The sequence below is a fragment of the Oncorhynchus nerka genome, linkage group LG13 (assembly GCF_034236695.1).
Source record: "Oncorhynchus nerka isolate Pitt River linkage group LG13, Oner_Uvic_2.0, whole genome shotgun sequence".
Taxonomy (NCBI): Eukaryota; Metazoa; Chordata; class Actinopteri; order Salmoniformes; family Salmonidae; genus Oncorhynchus; species Oncorhynchus nerka.
The window spans coordinates 72,879,277-72,894,681 of record NC_088408.1 but is presented as its reverse complement, the minus strand read 5'-3'; the positions used below and the strand labels follow the sequence as shown (position 1 = coordinate 72,894,681).

Below are 15,405 nucleotides of genomic sequence, written 5' to 3'. Positions count from 1 at the left end.
GCATCCTCCCACATGGAAATTGTTGTGCATTCTGCTGGTGATTTCAATGAACAAGCAGTATCAGAATAAGTTGGAGTGTTTAGCCTACAGGAGTTAATATTGCAGATCAGCATCACCCGCACCTTTCTCTCTCTCTCTCTCTCTCTCTCTCTCTCTCTCTCTCTCTCTCGCTTCTAGCTATGTTCTGCAGTGCTCATCTGGAGTTCTGTGGAGTAATCGGAGCAAACTGAAGACAAATTAGATTGAATGATTTTTCTTTTTCCTCCTTCCTTACACTTTCTTTATTCTCTCTCTTTTTCTGTCTCATCCTCGCTCTCTCCAATCACGCCACATCACATCTCAGTTCCCTGCTATCGTCAGCCTTGGAAGGAGGAGCCTCTAAAACGGAGACAGGCTGCTGTGGAAAGAGGATTGTTGACCCTCCCCACCCTGCTCATTCCCCGAGGACCCGCCTTGTTGCTGGTTGGGTGTCGCTTCTCGTTCTGCCTGGTGGTGGCCCTTAGGAGTTTTGAGTCTCGTGAACGTGCACCTACACACACCCGGTGCGTACAGGTACATTCAGTTCACTAAACTCCTATTGACTTCTGCAGGTTTCTTTTTGTCACTTTGCTCCATTGGATTGAATTGCTCAGTGGTTGCATCACTGTGGCACATAAACATGGATTGTACTGTAAGAATTGGCTAGACATTGGAAGACATGGTTTATCGATTGTTACCATAAGAGTTGACACAGATCACAGCTGCTATGATTGTTATTCATAGCCCTTGTTGGTATTGTAATGTACTGTATCAGTATCAGACTCTTACATCAATTAGAGTAAGTGTGTGTGGTGACAAGCCAATTCAAGGCCATTGCAATCCTGGCCCACACACTTGGAGCAGACAGAGGGTTCTGCCTGCTGATGAGAGTTCAGCAATATTAGTGCTGAAGTCGGTGCTGCATAAGCAGGGGAGATTAAATGTGACCGTCAATAAATTGTGTCAATTGACAGTTAGTTATTCTTTCCTGCATGGATTTCATGGATTGATTTGAGTTGTGGTAAAGATGAGAAGATAACTTTGAATAAACAATTCAGCGTAATAATCTAACAATGTGTGACCCATATTCATTTCATGTGTGACAAGAGGAGAATTGTTCATGTTGTTTCCAATGAAGATATCACAGAACGTTATTACACATCTTAAAATACAGCCTAAGTGATTTAGGGCAATGAGTCTCTGTAGCCACACTGAACAAAAATATAAACGCAACATGCAACAATTTTGAGTTACATTTCATATCAGGAAATCAATCCATTTAAATAAATAAATTAGGCCCTAATCTATGGATTTCACATGACTGGAAATACAGCTATGGCTCTGTTGGTCACAGATACAGTACCTTAAAAAAAAGGTAGGGGTGTTGATCAGAAAACCAGTCAACATTTGGTGTGACCATCATTTGTCTCATGCAGCGCAACACATCTCCTTCGCATAGAGTTGATCAGGCTGTTGATTGTGGCCTGTGGAATGTTGTCCCACTCCTCTTCAATGGCTGTGCGAAGTTGCTGGATATTGGCAGGAACTGGAACACGCTGTTGTACACGTCGATCCAGAGCATCCCAAAAACGCTCAAATGGGTGACATGTCTGAGTATGCAGGCCGTGGAAGAACAGGGAAATGTTCAGATTCCAGGAATTGTGTGCATCTCCTTGCAACATGGGGTCGTCCATTATCATGGTGAAATATGAGGGGATGGCTGCGTATGAATGCCACGACAATGGGCCTCAGGATCTCGTTACGGTATCTCTTAAATTGCCATCGATAAAATGCAATTGTGTTCGTTGTCCGTAGCTTATGCCTGCCCATACCATAAACCCACCGCCACCATGGGGCACTCTGTTCACAACGTTGACATCAGCAAACCGCTCACCCACACAACGCCATACACGCTGTCTGCCATCTTCCCGGTACAGTTGAAACCGGGATTTATCTGTGAAGAGCACACTTCTTCAGCGTGCCAGTGGCCATCGAAGGTGAGCATTTGGCCACTGAAGTCGGTTACAACACTGAACAGGCTAGTTGGACGTACTGCCAAATTCCCTAAAATGACGTTGGGGGCGGCTTATGGTAGAAAAATGAACATTAAATTATCTGGCAACAGCTCTGGTGGACATTCCTGCAGTCAGCAAGCCAATTGCCCGGTCCCTCAGTCATCTGTGGCATTGTGTTGTGACAAAACTGCACATTTTAGAGTGCTCTTTTATTGTGCCCAGCACAAGGTGTACCTGTGTAATTATCATGCTGTTTAATCAGTGTCTTGATATGCCTCACCTGTCAGGTGGATGGATTATTTTGGCAAGGGAGAATTGCTCACTAACAGGGATGTAAACAAAATGTAAACAAAACAAACATTTCTGGGATGTAAACAAAACAAACATTTCTGGGATCTTTTATTTCATCTCATAAAGTTTATATATTTTTTCAGTATAAGAAGTTCTTCTTGTATGTAGCATCTATCATTTAACTGTGTGTGTCTCATCTCTGTGTGTGTCCACCTGCAGAGGGCTATAGTGCAGCAGCCATGACGGACGCAGTGATGGGCGGTAGCTCGGACCGCTGGGTACCCAACGACAGGCAGAGGAGCATGCATGCCAAGTAAGAACTGGTGACAGAACAGCAGGAACACTGGGTACACTAAGCACCCTGCGGGAATCGCCGGGCACAGCTGCCTGCTGCATGGTGCAGTTAACCCTTCACGGTGCAGTTAACCCTTCATGGTGCTGTTAACCCTTCCATGCCTTCCCAGGAAATAATCTATTTTTTCCTCTCCTGTCTGTTTTCTTCTCATCTCTGCCCTGGCTGGGACTCAGTGATAAGGAACAGTAAGTAGAAAAGCTCTCACTCCATCTCTCTTATCTTCCCCCCTCTGCACTGCTCCAATCTACTATTATAGTGTGTGTTTGTGTATGTACGGTATGTTTATAGGTAAGTGTAGATTCACTCGTGAATGATTGTATGTTCACATATGTTTTAGACACAATGACGGGGTGTTGGTACAATGTGCAAATGTGCATTATGCCATTATGGTATTATTTGTATTACATCCCCTGTCTATTTGTCTATTGCATACCGCTGTCTATTTGTTTATTGCATACCGCTGTCTCTTTGTCTATTGCATACCGCTGTCTATTTGTCTATTGCATACCGCTGTCTATTTGTCTATTGCATACCGCTGTCTCTTTGTCTATTGCATACCGCTGTCTATTTGTCTATTGCATACCGCTGTCTATTTGTCTATTGCATACCGCTGTCTATTTGTCTATTGCATACCGCTGTCTCTTTGTCTATTGCATACCGCTGTCTCTTTGTCTATTGCATACCGCTGTCTCTTTGTCTATTGCATACCGCTGTCTCTTTGTCTATTGCATACCGCTGTCTATTTGTCTATTGCATACCGCTGTCTATTTGTCTATTGCATACCGCTGTCTCTTTGTCTATTGCATACCGCTGTCTCTTTGTCTATTGCATACCGCTGTCTATTTGTCTATTGCATACCGCTGTCTATTTGTCTATTGCATACCGCTGTCTCTTTGTCTATTGCATACCTCTGTCTATTTGTCTATTGCATACCGCTGTCTATTTGTCTATTGCATACCGCTGTCTCTTTGTCTATTGCATACCACTGTCTATTTGTCCACTCTTCTGTTTGAGCGTTATTTTGCATGTACATTTGATTTCACACTGTATGTCTGAGGGTTTGACCTGGACTAGCAAACCATGCAAGCCTCAGCCCCAGACAGTTTTCCTGTGTGGTTGTCAGGGGTAACTGGACTAACCAGGTCAGGCCTGGTCCCGGCGCTCCGGACCTGACTGACGAGGAGAAGGAGATCATTAACGGTGTGATCGCCCGCGCTGAGAAGATGGAGGCCATGGAGCAGGAGAGAATTGGGTGAGAACTGAAGAGACATTCTGAGCTAATAGATTGGAGCTCCATTGCATTGCATACCTCAGTGTTGTTACATTTTCAGCTCTGCAAAAATGCTGCACAAGATGATAGAATTACAGACAACATTATTCAATCAGTTGGACTATCATTACCACATTTATCCAACTGAACTTTATGTTCTACTAGTAATTGGCTGTAATGAGAGTTGTCCCAACTGCTGCAGGCGCCTGGTGAACCGTCTAGATGACATGAAGAAGACGGTGTGTGGGGACGGGGTGAACCGCTGTCTGCTGTGTGGGGAGCAGCTGGGTGTGCCAGGGGTCAGCTCAGTGGTGTGTGAGGACTGCAAAAAGGTATGTGCAGCACGGGGGCTGGAAAGATTGGTTTTTGGCCCATCCCTAGAAGGCAAAGGCACTAAAGCTTTTGCTCTGATAGGCTATTACGGACCATGTTAGGCCACAATAGAGCCTGAGCAATGAAATGGTACGGTAATTTATGACATTGTGACCTCTTTGTGAACCTGTGTCTCCTCTACTGTAGCACATGTGCACCAAGTGTGGAGTGCAGAGTGGGAGCCGGCCGTGCTCTGTGTGGCTCTGCAAGATCTGCAGTGAACAGCGAGAGGTGAGTGTTTCTGTGAAACACATGGTGACAGGGATATGACAGGGATATGTCATAGCGTGATGTTACACTATGTGTCATAGTGAATTAAAAGACATGGTGGGTGAAAAATACAAAGTGACGATTTACTTCAAGCGAGACAAGGGATCAGGGAGATTAACAGTGAGTGTACTCTCTTACTAAAAAAGGCTTCCAAAAGGGTTCTTCAGCTGTCCCCATAGGAGAACCATTTTTGGTTCCAAGTAGAACCCTTTTTGGTTCCAGATAGAACTCGTTTGGGTTCCATGTAGAACTCTCTGTGTAAAGGGTTCTACATGGAACTCAAAAGGGTTCTACCTGGAACAAAAAATGGTTCTACCTGGAACAAAATAGGGCTCTTGCTATGGGGACAGCCGAAGAACCCTTTTAGGTTCTAGATAGCACCTTTTTTCTAAGATTGTAGGTGTCAGTGTTAAAGCTTGTATGATGCAGGCCATTCTTTTTGGACCCCATGAGACTAGCTGTTGTCATGGCATCAGCTTTTGGGGATCTGAAAGATGAAAGATTCTTCATCATCTCTTAGGTGTGGAAGCGATCTGGTGCCTGGTTCTTTAAAGGCTTCCCCAAGCAGTTCCTGCCCTCGCCTATGCCCATCTCCAAGTCCAGAGAGTCAAGCGCCCAGCGGGCCTCAGAACCCCAGGAGCCAGCAGCCTCTGACCCCAGGGCTGCTGGTGATCTGCCACAGGCACAGGCCAGAGGTAACCAGGCCAGACAGAGCTGTGGGAGTTGTTTCAGGTTGATTGCTTTCTTGGCTTGTGAGAGTGGCAAAGTAGATACAGACTTGGTCTGTTTTCATTAACTAGCCGGCAGAATGAAACAGATTCAGCGAACTAATTATAGCTAAATGGGAATTATGTTGCCCTGAACTCAATATTACATTCTAAAACGACTTGAAAAAGAAAGCAACGGAAAGCCTGAGTTGTATCTACAATGTTCTTTAGCGAAGATGAAAACTGATTTCAGATTTCTAAATTTAGCAGACCTATTTTGTCTTTTGTTGGCAACGTATCCCAGTGGGCAATGTACACACAGGAGAGGTCCTAATTCATGAACATGTACCACAGGCGGCTGGTGGCACCTTAATTGGGGAGGAGGGGCTCATAGTAATGGCTGCAATGGAATAAATGGAATGGAATGAAAACCCATTCCATTTACTCCTATCCAGCCATTATTATGAGTCATCCTCCCCTCAGCTTCCTCCCGTGATGAAGTCGGATACGAAACATTACAGAAGACCAAGCAGAAGTAAGAGTTTGTAGGGGTGAGAAAGACTCAGTGTCCTGTGCTGCCTATCTCCCAAGTCCAGAGGAGAGTCACGCTCCTAGTTATGGCCAGCAGGGAGCAGGTGAGTCATTCAGTCAACCCCAGTATTACTTCAACAGAACCTAATCATTCTACCATCCTAACCCAATCCTCGACCCAGTACTGTACATTAGAGTACCATACTTGCCCTATAGCCACTCTCTCAAAGCACCATCTCTCCAGTTTCATCAGACAAACATCATCAGATGTTGTGAACTCCCACTGGCTTCCAGTCCCTCCAAACATGTATTTCTGTTATTCATTTCTCATCCTTACCATGAAAGCCCAGATCTGTTTCACAGCATGGGCACTGCCACCTCCTCCCAGACAGCCAGATCCAGGAGTGGGTGGTTTCAGTTAGGTAGTGGGAAGTACATGCTGGGGCAAGCCTGGCACCTCCAGGGTGCCCTGGCAATCTGCTCCCATTTGCAGCAGTGTCATTGCCATTGTAGTGAGATATCCTCATAAAAGAAAGTAAGGGGGAAAGGTAGAGTAAAAAGACAGGCTTCATGATGTGATCAAGGTTGCCTGCCACTGCTTGTTGTACTGTATGTAGGTCAATGCCTGTGCATTGGAAAAACTGCAACATCAAAAGGATTCACAGAGACTAGGGAGAATTATGGATTCCACTGCAGCATAGTCTCAGTGATACACTGACGTGTGAGTGTGTGTGTGTGTGTGTGTGTGTGTGTGCCTATATGTGTGCACGCTTGTTCATGTGTGCATGTGTGTTGCAGGACCAGAGGCACAGGGGCGTGCTGGCAAACCACCTGTGGCCCATAAGCCGAGAGAGGTTCGCATTGCCGCTGGTGGGGCTAGTCCTGGCTACACTGAGGGAGGTGCCCAGAACAGCCCAGTGGTGCTGCAGAAGGCTGTTACAGTCCAGAGCTCCAGGCCCCCTCCAGCAGCATCAGCCAAGCAGGGTAGGGAAAAGCTGGACTCACATCACCAGACCAGACCTTGATACTGAAACACACTTTTCATTCATAGAGGATGGAATTATGAGTGACCAACGCATAAAAAACAAATCATTACCTTGTATGTGCTTGTAGCTCCACTGGAGATGGAGGGAGGTGGCTACTCCACTATCACTGCTCCAGCGGAGGATAGAGTGACTCCTGCAATCCGGGAGGAGAAGAGACAGCCTGCCTCCTACAACCCCCCTCCTGCTCGACAACAAGCACCCCCGCCTGAGGAGGAGGAGGATGCAAACAGTTGTGACTCAGATGAGGCCAGTAAGTGACCATCTTGTCCTTCCAACTTACACCTCTACAACATGGGCTCTGTGTCTGTTGCTTCAGCGATCTCTCTCCACGTATTCCAGGCTGTTTTAAGTCAACATATAAAGACTCTGCTCTTTGCATTTCTATTTGTTTACATAGTCATTCAGCAGACACTTTTATCCAGTCTGTTGTAACATCTCCATGTTTGATCTCTTACTCTTTTGAGTCGGTGGTCTTTGTAGCATTCTAAGCATATGAATCATCTAATAATACTAGCAGCCAACGTGTATCCTTCTAGTAGAATTCATGAAGCTCTATTGGAGATGATATACGATACCCACCATATATTATCCAAGCATGTGAATCAATATCTTGGAAGTAAAGTATAAGAGGATGTAAAACGAGTCAATAGTGAGTCTGTAATGAGAAACTGTAATGGAACCATTTTTTAAAATGTCTCCCTTGAGTGATGGGAATCGTGTCATGCCAGTCGCACGTCATGTTCCATCCCTTTAGCGGTGAATAGCCTTTCCTCTCTCCCTGGGGGATGGGGCTTTAATTTACTTTGAGGTCTGGGAATTTAGCACAGAACACAGTATTTGTGATACGAGAGCTCTGACGGGATCTATATTTCCCTTGTGTTTGATTAGTTCCCAAATGTTATGGCAGAACTAGCGGAGGCTTCATTGGTTGTAGTTATCTATGGAGTGGGCAGTGCTAGGACAGTCAGGTCCTGTTGTGCAGGATCAGTTACTCAGAGATGTCCTGGTTCTGTATGCTCAATGGTATAAAGGGTTGGTAGTAGTACATCATTAGTTTGCATCTACAGTGCCTTCAGAAGTATTCACACCCCTTGACTTTTTACATTTTGATGTGTTACAGCCTGAATTTAAAATGGATTACATTGAGATTTTGTGTCATTGATCTACGCAATACTCAATAATGTCAGTTTAAAAAAAAAAATATATATATATATTTAAAAAAGGAAGAGCTGAAATGTCTTGACTCAATAAGTATTCAACCCCATTGTTATGGCAAGCCTAAATAAGTAAAAATGGACTTAACAAGTCATATAATAAGTACCATGGACTCTGTCTGCAATAATAGTGTTTAACATGATTTTTGAATGACTACCTATTCTCTGTACCCCACTCATACAATTATATGTAAGGTCTCTCAGTTGAGCAGTGAATTTCAAACACAGATTCAACCACAAAGACCAGGGAGGTTTTCCAATGCCTCGCATAGAAGGGCACCTATTGGTAGATGGGTAAAAATAAAAAAGCAGACAGTGAATACCCTTTTGAGCATGGTGAAGTTATTAATTACACTTTGGATGGTGTATCAATACACCCAGTCACTACAAAGATGAAGGCGTCCTTCCTAACTCAGTTGCCGAAGAGGAAGGAAACCAATCAGAGATTTCACTATGAGGCCAATTGTGACTTTAAAACAGTTACAACGTTTAATGGCTGTGACAGGAAAACTGAGGATGGATCAACAACATTGTAGTTATACCACAATACTAACCTAAATGACAAAGTGAAAAGAAGGAAGCCTGTACAGAATAAAAAATATTCCAAAACATGCATCTTGTTTGCAATAAGGCTCTAAAGTAAAACTGCAAAAAATGTGGCAATGAAATTAACTTGATGTCCTTAATACAAAGCATTATGTTTGGGGCAAATCCAACACAACACATCACTGAATACCACTCTTCATATTTACAAGCATGGTGGTGGCTGTATCAAGGCACTGTAGTTACTGGAGATGGCATTATATCATACAAATTACATTTGTGCATTTTCAGTTGTCTGTCTGTACTCTTAATGTTTTCCAGCCATTTGAAATTGTATTAGCTCGGGATGTGTAAGGGCTGGTAGGAGTTAGAGAGATTTCAGTGCACTGGACTACTGGAGTTGCAGGTTTTAAAAGCTAGCCTTCCAACCATTACAATGTGGTGGTGGTTTGGAGCTGTTGGGGGTTTACTGTTTTAAATGAAGAGATGATAGATTTAAACCTATTGATTATCAGTATCATCACAGTTTTGTCCCCCCTTAACATCTATGTAAATACTCCCATTCAACTGCTCTGTAGCTGAATGTCCAGTACTTTTTACTCTTATCAATCCATTGTATTTACATGTTTCATATTCTGTTTGAATTGGGGTATTTCTGTCTTTTTAACTAGAACATTATTTTCCTGAATGTGTTCCTTTGTGATTTTTAGTGTCCTTGATATTACAGTAATATTTTGCTGCTTTTTAATGGAATTTTCTATTCATATGTGGACGGATGCATAACGTATTTAATCTGTTTACAGACCATTTAGGCTGCAGATTCACTGTTGGATTATGCATTTCTCCCTCCTTTATCAGTTCACTGCTTGATCTCCTGTTTTTTGTCTGCCCTCTGGCGTGAAGCTCATGTCTCTTACTGCCGGCAGTCTCAATGTTTTCTGATACTTTGAGAATCTTTCCTAGTCTAGACTCTCTTTACAACTCAGTGCCTTTTGTCTTAGATGTACTGCTAGTGTCTGTGTTCCAGTGCAGTCAGAGTAGACACCCTGTCTGTTATCTGATGTAATGACTGCCCTGGATGTTTTTCAGCCACTCTTGGCGCGCTGGAGTTCAGCTTGCTTTATGAGCAGGAGAACAACAGTCTCCACTGCAGCATCCTTAAAGCCAAGGTACCACCTATTGCACTCATTTACTCACCCTGAGACAATAACACTGAAGTGGCCTGTGTTTAAAAGATGCTGCCGCAGTAGTTCAAATTTACAGGGACTTCTTGTCCCTTCTGTTCTGTCTGGTGACATAAAGAGTATGTGTTGTCTTGTCTTCCCCTCAGGGACTGAAGCCCATGGACTCCAATGGACTGGCTGATCCATATGTCAAGCTGCATCTGTTGCCAGGGGCCAGTAAGGTGATGGAATTCACCTCCCTTATTTTCTACCTGGGGGTTAACATATGCTTGTGTATTTATTATGGCATGTGTCATGATTCAGAAAAATCTGAGAATGATGTCTGTGATGCTATGATACATGCCATTAGCTCAAGCCTGCCACCTTGTGGCATAAAGATTATCCAATGTACTACATACGAAGCTCCATTGCCTCTATCCAGCCTCAGATATAAGTGCTGAAGTCAAGTTCCTCATCTTGATCTCTTGTATCTACTCTCATGTGCTGCAGTCCACCAAGTTACGCACCAAAACCCTGAGAAACACCCGTAACCCAGCATGGAACGAGACCCTGGTCTACCACGGACTCACAGATGAGGACATGCAGCGCAAGACTCTCAGGTGGATACTGGAAGCAGAGAAACAAAACACAGGGTTCACTAAACATCAAGACAACACTAAACCACATTCCTGTCTTGTTGTCTCCATTTGTTGACATGGTTTTTTTCTAAGGGCTGAATTGTTTTACTTTGGATGTTATGATCCAATATTATTGATGTCCTGTATGGGTTGATGCAGGATCTCTGTCTGTGATGAGGACAAGTTTGGACATAATGAGTTTATCGGAGAAACTCGCGTTGCACTGAAGAAACTGAAGATCAACCAGAAGAAAAACTTCAACGTGTGTCTAGAGAGAGTTGTCCCTGTAAGTAGTATATCATCCTGCTTCACACATTAAATATACAGTAAGAGTGCCATTTGTTTCAATGTCTGATTGGACCACCCATATCCATATCCTTCCACAGACAAAGAAGACCGCAACAGCTGGAGGGGCTCGAGGCATTTCGCTCTATGAGGATGAGGTATTGGTGTATGACCAGCATGCGTGGGCAAGTGGACTACCGCTACGTGTCCTCATACAAATCATGTCTTCATGATATGATATAAAATGACACTCTTCCATTCTCTCTTACCCATCTTTCGCTCCCTGTTTTCTCTTTTTCTCTAACCTCCCAATCTCACTCCACCCCGCTCCCTCCAGGGTGGAAAGGATGGTGGAGATGTGGAGGAGCGTGGTCGTATCCTTATCTCCCTCATGTACAGCACCCAGCAGAACCGCCTGCTTGTGGGTGTGGTGCGCTGCGTTCACCTGGCCTCCATGGACGCCAATGGATACTCTGACCCATTTGTCGAAATGTCCGTGTCTGTTTCACTGTGATTGCTATCAGGAGTGATTACAAACACACATTCTTCTCTAACACTTTTCCAGTGTTTACATGATGAAGTATTCACTTTTCTCTCAAATATCAAAACAAATTGAATTATGTCAAAGTTATTTATTTGCACAGTAGAATACATCTGTTTTGCAATTTACTTCCTATCCCCAAATGCAGGATGACAACATCAAAATATGTTTGACTTGTTTGTGATGTGTTTAGATGCCTGAAACCTGATATGGGGAAGAAGGCCAAGAACAAAACAAATATCAAGAAGAAAACCCTGAACCCAGAGTACAACGAGGTCAGTTCCCTGTTGGTGTCTTGCAATAATAATACAAGACAGAAGTAACCATCTGACAGCAGTACTTTGTTTGTGCTTTTAATATTAAATGTCTGTCAAAACCTCAATATATTGATTTGTGTACTGATTTAAATTCCATTTATTGGAGATCGTGAGGGGGATGACTTCTCACTTGTTGTGTTACAGGAATTTAGCTATGACATCAAGCACAGCGACCTGGCTAAGAAGACCCTGGACATCTCAGTGTGGGACTACGACATTGGGAAATCCAACGATTACATCGGTAAGATCCATAGGAGATGCATTCGAGATCTACTAGACCTCGTTGAATTGTTCCATGTTGTGCCAGTCCTCTCACCCTCCCCTCCCTATCTGCTGGTCTGCTATAGGTGGGTGCCAGTTGGGCATCACAGCCAAAGGGGAGCAGCTGAAGCACTGGTATGAGTGCCTGAAGAACAAGGACAAGAAGATAGAGCGCTGGCACACCCTGTTGAATGAGAATCCTGTCAACAGCAACTAACCCCCACCTTGCATGAGCTAAGTCCTCTCTCTCTACACTCAGCCCCCTCTCCTCTCTCACATTACCCTGTCTAACCTCCCTCCACACCTCCCCAAGAACCTTCATTTTAGTTTGAGTATTATTGTACTTACCGGTAGTCTGGCTGTCGTCATTCTTTCATGCCCTCAACCCAACCCACCACATGCACCCTTTCCATCCTCCCCTGTTTCCCAGGTGTGATATTCCCTTCTCCTATTTCTCCCCCTTTACTGAGACTTATCTACCAAGTGGACTCCCCAAGAGGCAAAACATGGTATACTTTAAAATCATCCTTTAAAAATCAACAATTTAAGGCAAAAAATGATGTTAATGTTTGACATTGCAGTATACAGTTGCATTGAGACTACCATGCCTGTTGGAGGTGTTATTGAACTTGACACATCCCAAACAAAATAAAAATCCATTTGAAATGCACTAGCACAAAGGACGACGAAGCAATATGTTAAGGCATTCTATGTGGGATCACATCTGCAGCACCCATTGAACTAGGAAGTTCATTAGACTAGCAGGTTGTAATCCTTCATTTCTGGTAAAATGACACCATACGGTATTATTACCACTTGTATGAGAACGCAAAACCACATGAAAACACTCTGAGGACACACAGCTGTTTATTTAATGATATCTAATTAATATTATGGCAATTAATACATTCTCATGAAGATGTTTCACATGCTGCTGATCTTATGAAATTGAGGATAAACATATTCTGGACTATGAAAAAGGGCATGATTCACAAATCAATTCAATGACATTTAGTTTGGAGAGTATATTTCTTTGTTTTTGAATGTATTACATACTAAAATTAATAGGCAATTTAAGTAACTCATATTTATTAATTTCAATATCAGTTTAAAGATTTTGAATGATTGCACTCCTGCTGGAAAACAAAATGTACTCAATTTCCGTCAAGTGTTCACTTTTAGTCCTTATTTGAGTCCTGTTTATAGCACCCTGGTCTCATTGACTAGACTTAACATAGTACATGTAAATCCAGGACACTCAAATTAGCATGATATGTTACGTTTGGTATGGTTACATAAGACAGATGGTTACTTAAGGTAGAGTGGGGTGGGTCAGCATATACTGCAAATGCCTAGCAACCCAAAGGTTGCGAGTTTGAATCTCATCAATGACAACTTTTACATTTGAGCTAATTAGCAACTTTTCTACTACTTAGTACTTTTTAGCTATTTTGCAACTACTTAGCATGCTAGCTAACCCTTCCCCTAACCTTAACCCTTTTAGTTAACCCTAACCTTAACCCTTTAACCTAACTCCTTAACACTTAACCTTAACCTTAACCCCTAGTCTAGCTAACGTTAGCCAGCTAGCTAACGTTATCCACCTAGCCACCTAGCTAGAATTTTTTACATATCATACGTTTTGCAAATTCATAATATATTATGCATTTTGCAAATTCGTAACATATAATAAGAGTTGTAATCTTTAACATATCATTCGAAATGGGAGATGGAAAACCACAAATGAATATATACCATACAACACGTACCATATCATACTGAATGGAGTGTCTCAGATTTACGTAAAGAAAATACAAAATGCTCTGAGACCAGGTTGGTTTATAGAGTTCAAATTATTATTATTTTTTTATGAGAATGTTTGCTCTGAAAAGTTGACCATCTGGTTCAGGTCTTTGTTTACGGTGAAGGGAGAGAGGAGACAGGATTTTTTAAATTTCCCTGGCTAGTAATGAGATGTCTACTATGACAGGTGTGTACTTCCCTATTGCACATGGTTTACAATGACAGCTTACAGAGGTTGTCTACTGACTGACAATTTTTACATTGAATGCACATTATCAGATTTTTCACTGACACTTAAAGCCTGCTCCACCTTAGACATACTAAATAAGACAATGTAAGGCTGTCGTAAGAGAATGTGCTGCTTAACTTGCATGCACTGTGCTCGTGACCCCTGTGTTTTCTGTGCCTGGAGCAGTCACACACCCCCACCCCTTTTACCCACACTGGGCCCCTCCTTTCCTGCCCCATCCTTTTCTGCTGCACCAATCACTCAAAGCTTTGGCGTGTGGCTGTTGACCAATTACCGCAATTCAAGCAAAGCACACCTTATACAATGGAATGACCTCAATTTATACTGTTTGCAAGTTTCTCAAAAACCCCTATGCATGAGACGTCTTGTGGTTCATGATATATACATAGACTTTTTAAGATACAAATTCTATTGTAATTTGATGGTTTACGTCTCCAACCCTTAACATTGTTCCAAATGCTTTTTTAAAACACTGAGGCCACCGCAACATACATTAATTTATGCTGCATGAATATTAGGACTATTGCTGTTATCATTTGGTTTCCAATGGATTATAAATGAGTTGATGTGACAGGCTACTTTAGCCTCTCTTCGGAGCATCCTCAGCTTGGTAATGTGACAGGGATGAGAGCACAGCTAGGACCCTGTACCCAGAGCTCAGATAACACTCAGTGGGCACATTAATAAATGGATCTCACCGACTAGTTCCTGAAGGCAGAATATTAATGGAGATTAATCTCATCCATAGAGTGATGCCTTTTCACCAAGTGCTCGGTCTCCTCCTTTGATGGGTAAAACCAGGGGCTCACGCAGTAATGAGAGCCTGTCTGAACTGTGTTGTCTTGTTGTCCACCAGTGGCCACAATTTCAACATTATTTTGTTGCGTATGCACTTGATTTTCACTGGTTCTACAGTACTACTGTAGCCTACCTGTTCTGTTCTGGAACCAGTTCAGTGGTCTTTAACCTTCATTAGTTTCTATTTTCTCTTCTAGATAGTAAGTATCTCTAAACCTAAAGAGGACACAACTGTTCTCTATTTTTTTCTGCCTACAGTATTTAATTAAATTATTTGTTGATTTTATTTATGTAACTGTAAATAAGTAGTGCATGCACTGGAGAGAAAATACATTTAAATATCTATGTATGTTTGCAAATGAATTTGCATGTAAAGATTTTACAAGGAGTTAGGTTTACACAGATCAATAAAAGCTATCTGAAATGGACAAACTTGAGATCATTATCTTGTGTACTGTCTATGGTCTTTGTGGTGTGATAATAAGTAGGTTGTGTTTCTTTGTGGTGTTGATACTACTTGCTTGTCAATTTTTCTTTTGCATCAGGTCTCAAATTGTTTACCCTACTTTTTACCATGTGAAGACAAGGATTTGGAATCCAAGTAATAACGTTGTTACATGCAGACCAGAGGCGGCTGGTGGGAGGAGCTATAGGAGGATGGGCTCAAATGGAATTAATGGAGCGGTACCGAAATCATCAAACATATGGGAACCATAT

The 15,405-nt window shown here is 42.6% G+C and overlaps 1 protein-coding gene across 1 annotated transcript; it reads left to right on the top strand.

The window, feature by feature from the left end:
• The first annotated feature begins 3,808 nt into the window (after window positions 1–3,808).
• Window positions 3,809–15,133, top strand: LOC115140058 (rabphilin-3A-like). The gene is made up of 15 exons (XM_029678107.2): window positions 3,809–3,931; window positions 4,152–4,281; window positions 4,469–4,552; window positions 5,112–5,286; window positions 6,628–6,813; window positions 6,943–7,125; window positions 9,722–9,801; window positions 9,963–10,037; window positions 10,306–10,415; window positions 10,593–10,719; window positions 10,820–10,876; window positions 11,056–11,210; window positions 11,453–11,534; window positions 11,721–11,817; window positions 11,924–15,133. The coding sequence occupies exons 1-15, from the start codon at window positions 3,903–3,905 to the stop codon at window positions 12,052–12,054; spliced, it is 1,701 nt and encodes a 566-aa protein (XP_029533967.2). The 5' UTR covers window positions 3,809–3,902; the 3' UTR covers window positions 12,055–15,133.
• Window positions 15,134–15,405: the final 272 nt, after the last annotated feature.

Excerpts from the sequence above, each read along its gene's own strand:
- LOC115140058 (XM_029678107.2), top strand. The coding sequence starts at position 3,903 with ATGGAGGCCATGGAGCAGGAGAGAATTGG. Across the intron at positions 6,814-6,942 it reads AGCAGCATCAGCCAAGCAGG|CTCCACTGGAGATGGAGGGA; the intron begins GTAGGGAAAAGC and ends ATGTGCTTGTAG. Across the intron at positions 10,720-10,819 it reads GTCTAGAGAGAGTTGTCCCT|ACAAAGAAGACCGCAACAGC; the intron begins GTAAGTAGTATA and ends ATCCTTCCACAG.